We start from the raw sequence: 11270 nt of genomic DNA, 5'->3' as shown, positions 1-11270 counted from the left end.
CTCTCTTTCTTCCGCTTCTAATATATTATCCAATATATTTAACATGGTATCAGAGCCACCTTTCTGTGGCCTTCAATAAACGTCTTTTCTGGCGTTTTTTTCTTTTGAAGAATTTCAATCTCGTCGCCTTACATCACGCGCCGCCAAATTTTCTGCTACCTATAAATCTGCAGCCGCTCAATCTATAGCCACCACACACAGCCTCATCACCGCCCAAAGGTGCTGTCGATTTGTTCACATGCCGCCACGTCCGGTGGATTAGACAGGTTGCGGTGCCATTCCATAGATCTTCAGCCGGTAGACTCAATTCCGTCCAGAACGCCGCTAAAGGTTATGGGACGTGCCTCCACGCGCCGCCTCAAGTTCCAGTTGTACCACCACCGCCACCCCGCCACAGAGGTCCGTTCATTTTTATTCCGGCTACCATTAGATAGATCCTCTTCCGGAGATTCCAAAATAGGCGACCGCTCCTCTAGCAACGCCAGAACGCGCCCTCACGCGCCTCTAGAAAATTAGCGCGTCAGATTCACGCGCCCAGGCGTAGTCAAATAATCCGCGCATGCTCCACACGCGCCACCTCTTCAACATGACACGTCAGCCCTAGCCACGTCATCAAGTCCACGTCAGCACTGCGTGCCACATCAGGACTGCCACATCAACCCTAAGTGCAACGTCAGTAGAGACACGTCAGCCTTGAGTGCCACGTCATCAGTGCAACGTCAGCCCTGAGTGCCACATCAGCTTACCTGCCATGTCATCAGCCACTGCAATGTCAACACATCAGCCACATCAGCACCTTGTCAGGGTTGACTTTTCCCGTGTTGACTTTTGCATCGTTGACCATTGACTTCGACTTTGACCAATGAAAAAGTTGACCAGGTGTTTTCTACTTAATTTTTCGTCTTGATTTCAAATTTGTGATCTATTTTTGCTTTTGGCATCTCTATATGGCAGAAAACAAGATTCTTCTTCAAATTTAGGCGTTTGTTTTATGTGGTTCAACTTGGTTCATGCTTGTTCAATTCGGTTCCATAGCCTTTTCTTTGGCACAGTTCAATCCGGTTCATTCTTCTTGCGGTAGGCATTCTCAGGTCAGACCAATCTTTCCTCAGGTCCATGGGTTTTCGGGCCAAAGAAGCCCCTTTCAACCGGCCCACTTATGCCTTGTCAAATGCCGCCATCACCGGTCACTGCAGCCTCTTCTAGGCCATTGATCCATTACTAGTGAGAATTTTTTTTTTGGTCAGACCTTTCAACGGTCCAAGGGTTTTAGGCAGGAATAGCCTCTTCAACCGGCCATTTTTCTCCTTACTTAGCTCAGCCGACCAAGCGAGACGATCTACTAGTTAGATGAATTAGACTTTACTTCAGCCGACAAGGCGAGACAGTCCAAGGGTTTCAGGCATGATTAGCCTCTTCAACCGGCCCTGTTTATCTCAGCCGACCAGGCGAGACGGTCTACTAGCTAGAATTTTTGGGTCAGACTTTAGCTCAGCCAATCAGGCGAGACGGTCCAAGGCAAGCTAGGCAAGCTTCTTCATTAGTAGTATATGGTTTTCAAGTCAAATTATCACCAAGTGAACCAAGCTTCAGCTTAAATGCATTGCTCAAATTCAGGCAGAATCCACCGGTCTCTAACAACTTTTATGGCGTTACTTCGGCAATTGTTTTGGCACAAGCAGCTTTTTCGGCAAATTCCTTTTTCTTTCCATTTTCGTTTATCCAAACTCAAGTTTACACATTGAGTTTGAGGGGGGATGTTAAGAATATTACTTGTTATTTACTTCTTTAGGTATTATTAGTCTACTAGGTTTACCTTTTCTTATTCTACTAGGTTTACCTTTCCTTAATCTATTAGGTTACTTGCCTCTCTATAAATAGAGGCCTCTGTATTCATTATTATAATAAGAGTCAATACAATGTAGTCCATTGTGTGCTTTCGCTCTCTCTCTCTTCTCTCTCTTTCTTCCGCTTCTAATATATTATCCAATATATTTAACAGTCTCTAAGGGAAAGGGGAAAAATTAAACACACAAAAATAAGAAACAGATTAACTCTCTGGTTATTAATTTGAGATGACACAAACATAAAAAGAGAGAGCAGCAAGTAGCTAGGAAGTAACTATCAATACCCACGGAGCATTGGCATGACAAAGAACTTCATCTGTCCAAGGCTGCAATGAATCCCATCGTGTTGCCCGCAAGCAAAGTAGTGAGGCTTCCACTTTTTGAGCACAAACTCGAAACCTTGCCCGCCTCCTTGCGTCACGTCAGCCAACATCTCCGCTCCAGTTAAGCTGCATGTTACAAAGCTCCGAAGGTTTGGTAGCAAGTATACGCTGTGAGGGATTGTGGTATTCTCTGTTGGTGGATCATACTTGAAAACTGTATGCATGCAACATTAACAATGATCATATATATAAATTAATACACGTTAAAGAATTATGGGGGGAACATGTAATATTAAGCAACTCACCTAAAGTATCGTTTAGGTAAAAGGGGCCATTTTTGAGAGCCCAATCAGTGTAGCTAAAGTTGAAGTGCCAGCCCTCCGATCCACCAACAATGATCTTGTTGGGGGCTTGTGTATATTTCGGGTACTGATAGGAGCCAGACTGCCACTTCTTGTTGGCCGTACAAACTGCCAACGTGGAAGCAGCCACAATCAGGATGAGACACCTTGCAAAACTGAAACCACCCATGTATATGATCTTCTATATATATCACGGTGCAACTTTAAGGAAGATTGAAGTTTAGAGGCTGATGATTCACAAAGATAGGCTAATTAAGAGGTATTTATAGAGGGGAGAGGAGAAAGAAAGGTTCGTGCAAAACGGCCAAATTGACCTTTTTTCTGGGTTGGTAGGTAAATGTTTGAAAATACAATGTGAAGCTCATTTTTGTGTTCAATTTTCCCAACATTTATAATAAAATGTTGATAAATGGGTTGGTAACAACAGAAATAAAGGGGTCAGCAAGGGATATTTAGAAAGAGTGGGGCATTAACCGAATTAGGCTGACGTAATGGTGATATATATAGTTTCATTGCACATTATCATTTGTTTTGTAAAATATTTATAGTAAAATAAATGGGTACGTTTAGAATAAATAAAGAAATGATAAAATATATTTTTTCAACCATTTTTTAACTATCTCTAGATAGTGAATGAATAAATTCACTAGTAAATTTGTGTGAAACTCACATGAGTTCACGAATCTGATAGTTTACCCATTAGATTTGTATAAAAATATGGTTGAAAGAATATATATATATTTGATATTAAGTTGATTTATTTTCTTGAGAAATGATAGAATTTATTCTTTTCTAACCATCTTTTAATCATCTTCATAGTAAATGGATAAAACTACAATTGAATTTGTGTGGGGTCTATATGAATTCACAAATCTAATGGTTGATCTATTGAATTTAGAAAAAAAGATGGTTGATAGATGGTTGTATAACATGTCTCTACTTTCCTTGTAAGAATATTTCTCATTGATTTAATTGCCATGTTGTATTTATTAAAGCGAAAAATAATTAGTTGTTGTAAAATTAAAGAAAATAACAAGACAAGATAAAAGATTGCAATATATGAAACTAGTTCTTCAGGAACTATGTATTATTCTTCTCTATTATTGTGTGATTTACATACAACTCAATATTCCCTTTTATAGGCATGAAATCATAATGGGAGGTTAATGAATATGAAATGGGGAATATGAAACAAAAGGGTTAATCAATTTATTACATGGATGTTATAGGAATTCTAAAAGATGACATGAATGTGTAGAATTCCAAGAGATGAAACTAAATGGTCATCCACTAAATGCATGAATGCATTCATAACACTCCCCCTTGGATGAACATACACTAAGAATATGCCTCATTAAAACCTTGCCAAGGAAAACACAGTGGGAAAAAACCTGTGGCGAAAGAAAAAGAGTACAATATTCTTGTGTGCCTTCGTATGCTTTAGGATTGCCTCATTAAAACCTTGCAAAGGAAAACCCAGTGGGAAAAACCTTAGCGAAGGAAAAAGAGTACAATCAGCATAATCATTTTACTCCCCCTCATTAGCATGAAGAGCTTCAATTGTTTATGATGAAAGATCCTTCAGTCGGCGCATTCCAATGTTATTCACCAACTTCTTAAATGTTGCAGTTGGTAATGCTTTGGTAAATAAATCTGTCAAATTGTCACTTGATCGTATCTGTTTAACATCAATATCACCACTCTTCTGGAGTTCATGTGTATAAAAGAACTTTGGTGAAATGTGTTTGGTTCTATCACCCTTAATATATCCTCCTCTGATCTGTGTGATACAAGCAGCGTTATCTTCATATAATATTGTCGGGCTATCTTTGATTGTAGATAAACCGCACTTTTCTCGAATGTGTTGAATTACTGATCTTAGCCATATGCATTCCTGACTTGCTTCATGAATTGCAACAATCTCTGAGTGATTTGAAGAAGTAGCAACAAGTGTTTGCTTGACAGATCTCCATGAAATAGCAGTACTTCCACTTATAAATAGATATCCTGTTTGAGATCTACCTTTATGCGGATCAGAAAGAAAACCCGCATCTGCATATCCAATTAATTGTGAATTTGAACCTTTTGAATAAAATAATCCCATGTCAACTGTTCCACGAAGATAACGTAGAACATGTTTGACCCCATTCCAATGCCTTCGAGTTGGTGCAGAGCTGTATCTTGCTAATAAATTAACTGAAAATGCTATATCAGGTCGTGTGCAATTTGCAAGATACATCAAAGCACCAATTGCACTAAGATATGGTACTTCAGGACCAAGAATTTCTTCGTCATCTTCTCGAGGGCGAAAAGGATCTTTTTTCACATCAAGTGACCGAACAACCATTGGAGTGCTCAAAGGATGAGCTTTCTCCATGTAAAAGTGCTTCAGGACTTTTTCTGTGTATGTTGACTGATGAACAAGAATTCCATTTTGAAAATGTTCAATTTGTAAACCAAGGCAAAATTTTGTCTTTCCAAGATCTTTCATCTCAAACTCATTTTTTTAAATACGTGGCAGTTTTTATGAGCTCTTCTGGAGTCCCAACAAGATTTAAATCATCTACATAAACTGCAATGATAGCAAATCCGGATTCTGATTTCTTAATGAAAACGCATGGACAAATTGGATTATTCTCAAATCCTTCTTTCAATAGATATTCACTAAGACGATTGTACCACATGCGTCCGGATTGCTTTAACCCATATAAAGATCTTTGTAGCTTGATAGAATAAATACTTCGGGATTTTGAATTATATGCTTCAGGCATTTTGTATCCTTCAGGGATTTTCATGTATATATCATTATCAAGTGATCCATATAAATATGTTGTAACCACATCCATTAAACGCATATCCAAACTTTCTGTAACTACCAAGCTAATAAAAAATCTAAATGTAATTGCATCCACTACAGGGGAATATGTTTCTTCATAATCAATACCAGGTTTCTGCAGGAAACCTTGTGCAACAAGTCTTGCTTTGTATCTCACAATTTCATTTTTTTCATTTCGTTTTCGTACAAATACCCACTTGTATCCAACAGGCGATACACCTTCAGGTGTTTGGACTACAGGTCCAAATACTTCACGTTTTGCTAGTGAGTTCAATTCTGCCTGAATTGCTTCCTTCCACATTGGCCAATCATTTCTACGTCGACATTCTTCGACGGTTTGTGGTTCAATATCATCATTACTTCTGGTAATGTCAAATGCAACTTTAAATGAAAATATGTTGTCGACAACAATTTTGTTTCTATCCAATATTTCTCCTGTACTTACATAATTTATTGAGATCTCATTATTTTCAGGTACCTGTTCCTCTTCAGGAGGTAACTCTTCAGGAGATTCCTCTTCAAGAGGTTCCTCTTCGGGGTATTCCTTTCCAGGAGAATTTTGTACAGAAAGTTTGGATGGATCAATTTTCATTGCCTGTTTTGTGGGTAAGGCCTCTTCAGGAGCGCCGATTTCATTTCCTTGTGCTTTTCTCTTCCGGGGAATCTTATCCTTTACACCAATAGGTCTTCCACGCTTCAGGCGTGCCTTAGACTCATTTGCTGTTGTATTAATTGATTGTCCGACAGGGACTTCTATCTTTGCTGGAGTATTAGCAACTGGAATGTGAGACTTAATTATTTTCTTGTTGTCAGTAAATGCATCCGGCAATTGATTTGCAATACTCTGCAAATGAATGATCTTCTGAACTTATAGTTCACATTGATTTGTACGAGGATCAAAATGAGATAACGTCGAATTATTCCAAGTGATTTCTTGTCGTGCTTCTGGCAACGACTTTTCTCTCCCTAGTGATGGGAAAATGTTTTCATCAAAATGACAATCTTCAAAACGTGCTTTAAAAATATCACCAGTTAAAGGCTCAAGGTATCTAATGATAGAAGGAGAATCAAAACCAACATAAATTCCAAGTCTACGTTGAGGTCCCATCTTAGTGCGTTGAGGTGGCGCAATTGGAACATATACAGCACAACCAAAAATACGAAAATGAAAAATATTTGGTGGTTGACCAAATGCAAGTTGCAAAGGGGAATATTTTTGGTAAGCTGTTGGTCTGACCCGAACTAATGATGCAGCATGTAATATTGCATGTCCCCAAGCAGAAACAAGTAATTTTGTTTTCATAAGCAAAGGTCGAGCAATTAATTGAAGTCGTTTAATAAACGATTTAGCTAAACCATTTTGAGTATGAGTATGAGCAACAGGATGTTCAACATTGATTCCAATTGACATGCAATAGTCATAAAATGCTTGAAATGTAAATTCACCCGCATTATCCATCCGAATAGATTGAATTGGATAATCTGGAAATTGTGCTCGTAATCTAATTATTTGAGCAAGAAGTCTAGCAAATGCAACATTACGAGTAGAAAGCAAGCAAACATATGACCACCTCGATGATGCATCTATTAAAACCATAAAATATCTAAATGGTCCACATGGAGGATGAATCGGCCCACATATATCCCCTTGAATTCTTTGTAAAAATGATGGAGATTCAACAATTACCTTAGAAGGAGATGGTTTGATAACAAGTTTACCTTGAGAACATGCAGCACAAGGATAATCACTTGGTAAAAGAATCTTCTGGTTCTTTAAGGGATGCCCATGAGAGTTCTTAATTATTCGACGCATCATAATTGTTCCCGGATGTCCAAGGCGATCATGCCAAAGCATAAACATCTTTGGATTAGAGCACTTCTGGTGCATCACAACATGTGATTCAATTGTTCTTATTGTTGTATAATACAACCCGGAAGAGAAAGCAGGCAGTTTTTCCAATATGAGCTTCTGGCCCGAAATTATTGAAGTAATATAAAGATATTCGTCACTGCCTTCATTAGTGGTTTCAACATGATAACCATTTAGACGAATATCCTTAAAACTAATTAAATTTCTTCTAGATTTAGAAGAATACAAAGCATCGTCAATACAAAATTTTGTTCCTTTTGGCAATATAATATTCGCTCTTCCAGAGCCTTCGATAAGGTTTGATGAACCTGATATTGTATTGACACTAGCTTTGTTTAATATCAAATATTGAAAATATTTCTTATCTCTAAGAATTGTGTGCGTTGTACAACTGTCTGCTAGACACAAATCTTCACCAATCATTTTGGAATTAATCATTCCATCAATATGACCCATACCTCCATATATAAACAAAATATATATTAAATTTCATTAATCAAAAAGAAAATAACAAAATACAATTAAATTTAACAATGTAAACTCAATGTGATTAAGACACAATGAAAACATTTTAATTGTTATAGACATATTTATCACCAATGAAAAGATCAGTTTTTGTGTTAGATTATACAAAGAAATCAGAAACATTAAGATGAATGTTACTCTTTCCATTTAGAGTATTACGAAAAATTGGAGAATCTTCAGGATTACTGTGATTAGCAAAATTCATTTCAATCTCCTTTTCTTTTATGGAGGTTTGATATAGGTCTACCAGATGTTTAGGCGTACGACAGGTACGTGACCAATATCTTTTTCATACCACACATGTAACATTTATCTTCATAGTTCTTTGTAGGTTTATTCTGTAAACCTTTGTTTTCATTTTGTTTCGCCTCAGTGTGGTTCCACTTCTGGTGGTATGGAGCATTTCTTTTGTAAAAATTATGAGTACGTTCCCCTTGACCTCTATAATTTTTTTTTTCTTCTACCACGTCTACGTCCACGACCATGGTTTCCTTTATTACCATGAAATGAGGTTCCATTTGCTTCAGGAAATGGTGTAGAACCCGTTGGACGAGATTGATAATTTTTCATTAATAGCTCGTTGTTTTGCTCAGTCACTAGAATGCAAGATATCAGTTCAGAATATCTTGTGAAATTACGCTCTCGATATTGCTACTGCAGGAGCACATTCGAGGCATGAAATGTGGTATATGTTTTTTCTAACATATCCATATCAGTGACTTTTTCTCCATACAATTTTAATTGTGGGCTGATTTTGAAGAGTTCAGAGTTAATCACTGACACTCTTGAAATCTTGCAACTTCAGGTGCATCAAATCATAACGAGCTTTTGGGAGGATAACTATCTTCTGGTGCTCGTATCTCTCCCTTAAATTATTCCACAAGGTCAAGGGATCCTTTACCGAAAGGTACTCAGTTTTTATATGCTTCAGGCATATAAAATTAGAAGACATCATATTCATAACATTAGTATGATAAAATTCTAATTTATAATAAATCTCACATGAATCATAATATGCAAGTATTATGATAGCTTTATAATAAATCTCACATGAATCATAAAACAATAAAAATTTAATGAATTGAGAATACCTCACGGATAGCTTTTGATGTTGAAGATCAAAAGAACACAACAATTGGCTAGAGCTTCGTGGTGATAACATGTTGTAAAATTAAAGAAAATAACAAGACAAGATAAAAGATTGCAATATATGAAACTAGTTCTTCAGGAACTATGTATTATTCTTCTCTATTATTGTGTGATTTACATACAACTCAATATTCCCTTTTATAGGCATGAAATCATAATGGGAGGTTAATGAATTGAAATGGGGAATATGAAACAAAAGGGTTAATCAATTTATTACATGAATGTTATAGGAATTCTAAAAGATGACATGAATGTGTAGAATTCCAAGAGATGAAACTAAATGGTCATCCACCTAATGCATGAATGCATTCATAACATTAGTGTCAATATTTTGCCCAGAGTTTTTTCATATTATCTTACAAATTCAATAGATCAACCATTAGATTTGTAGAAACCACCATTGACTTATGTGAGATCTACATAAGTCTACAAATCTAATGGTTGATTTATAAGATGATATGAGAAAAATATGGGTAAAATATTGACACCAATAATTTATTAAGGCTTTAATTTTTTTTTTTTTTTTTTCTTGTATGCTTCTCTTCCTTATTTATTGTAATTTAGTTTTGTTTTTTTGTTTTTTGCCTCTATGCGAATAAAGATCATTGTAATACAGTTTGACATACTTCAATGTTCAAATTGTAGCCTTACTTGTTCTTCTCTCTTTCTCTATCTGCTTCCGCTATAATTTTCATATTTTATAGTTTATATAAAATACTATATGGTATCAGAGTCCTCGTTTTCTTAATGCCTATGATAAACCTCCATTCTTCGACTATGCAATTTCTCATTTAAACGTTCTTTGGTGTTTTTCATTGTTACAGCAAGTACTACACTAAACGCTTTGTATGTTGAGGTTCGTTTTTTTTTGCACTTGACAAAAATTTGGAGTTCATCTAATTAATCCAGCACGCGTCACTTACAATCTATGTCGCTGCCTTCGTGTGACACGCGCCGCTGTGTCTCCTACATTTGATAAAGCAATTTCTACAATCAGTTTGCTAGCCGTAGATCAGCTTGAGCAAATATGTGATTATCTATAGGACACCATTAATTAGAAGAGCTTGTGGCAATCTTTTAGGCTATAAGTACTGGTAGAGGAAGGAAAGGTACCGTGTCGTGATCAACACGTGTTGTTTCATACAAAAATATATATCTTTTTTTTTTTTTTTTTTTTCTTTCTTTCTCATGTTCCTTGATATTCTTAATAGAAATGTGTGAAAATTATTGAGGAAGAAAGGACATGGAAATTTGAATAATTTCTATCACTTTGAAGTATGTCTGATTAGCAGGAAATTTGAATCGATGGGCCTTTGGCTTTCAGTGAAGATCTAAAATGAGCACATCTATTTTCTCATGAGTTCTGTTTCTCTTTTCTTCAGTGCTTAGTCCATGTCGATTTGGTTGTGGTTGATTTTTTTTTTCTTTCTTTTTGTTTTGTTCTTAATCTTTTACGTAGATAAAAAGTGTGATTTAAATCATTGATACCAAAAGACAGTCATTGGCAAAAGAAGAAGAAGCAATTGTCACATTTTTTTTTAATAAAAAAAAAAACATGATATGTAGCTTTTATAGTTGTCTGTGATGTACATATTACCAGCAACAACTTTGTATTGTTGTTGCTAATAGAATCATTATCAGCGATAACAATCGATCGTCATTGAAAACTAAAAATATATATATAACGAAAACAAGTCGTCCGTCGTGAGACATTTTTAGCGACGATCTGTAATGCTATGAATTTTAGTCATTGCGAATGAGTTTTTAACAACACTGCAAATGCAACTACATAGTGAGGACTTTTGGATCTATCTTCTGTGTAATGATATGATAGAAAATTGATTATATATAACTTTTGTTACAATTATCAGAATCACTTATACGACCCCAATTCTGAAAGCTTTTTCACTACTTTATGCCTCGCAAGTGCATTTCCGGGTTCAAAATCCATTTTTTTCGCTACCAAAACTTTATTTTAAGTTATTCTCTACCATTTCTAGGAAATACAGGTTTCTTATGGGGTAGCTAGGGTTATCTCATGGATTTTCTATCATTTATTTTCCAAACATCCCTAGTTCTCTACATAATATAATATCTTATGTATTCTTTTTTCTCAAATTTTCTATTTTCTTCTCACTTAGCAGCGGCAGGCAACAGAACACCAATTAATTAATATATAGCAAGTCACTTGTGCATTTATTCACTGTCATCTGAATCAATCGAAAGCTGTTACATTGTCTCTAATTAAGGGGAAGGAAAAAAAAAAACACTCAAAAATAAGAAACAGTGACTAATTTGAGACGACAAACATAAAATAAAAAGAGAGAGTAGCAATTAATTAAGTGTCTCGTGTATTAA

The 11270-nt window shown here is 36.0% G+C and overlaps 1 protein-coding gene across 1 annotated transcript; it reads right to left on the bottom strand.

The window, feature by feature from the left end:
- Positions 1-2124: 2124 nt before the first annotated feature.
- Positions 2125-2701, bottom strand: LOC132168932 (blue copper protein 1b-like). Its single transcript, XM_059580032.1, has 2 exons — positions 2476-2701; positions 2125-2384 (listed from the first exon to the last, which is right to left on the bottom strand). The coding sequence occupies exons 1-2, from the start codon at positions 2699-2701 to the stop codon at positions 2125-2127; spliced, it is 486 nt and encodes a 161-aa protein (XP_059436015.1).
- Between the last annotated feature and the right edge of the window lie 8569 nt (positions 2702-11270).

This window comes from Corylus avellana, chromosome ca1 (assembly GCF_901000735.1).
Source record: "Corylus avellana chromosome ca1, CavTom2PMs-1.0".
Lineage (NCBI taxonomy): Eukaryota > Viridiplantae > Streptophyta > Magnoliopsida > Fagales > Betulaceae > Corylus > Corylus avellana.
This window is presented reverse-complemented; position numbering and strand designations above follow the sequence as displayed.

Bases quoted from the DNA above. Each gene is read 5' to 3' on its own strand.
- LOC132168932 (XM_059580032.1), bottom strand. From the start codon at position 2,701: ATGGGTGGTTTCAGTTTTGCAAGGTGTCTCATCCTGATTGTGGCTGCT. The intron at 2,385-2,475 runs GTGAGTTGCTTA...GCATGCATACAG, and splicing joins TTACCTAAACGATACTTTAG to TTTTCAAGTATGATCCACCA.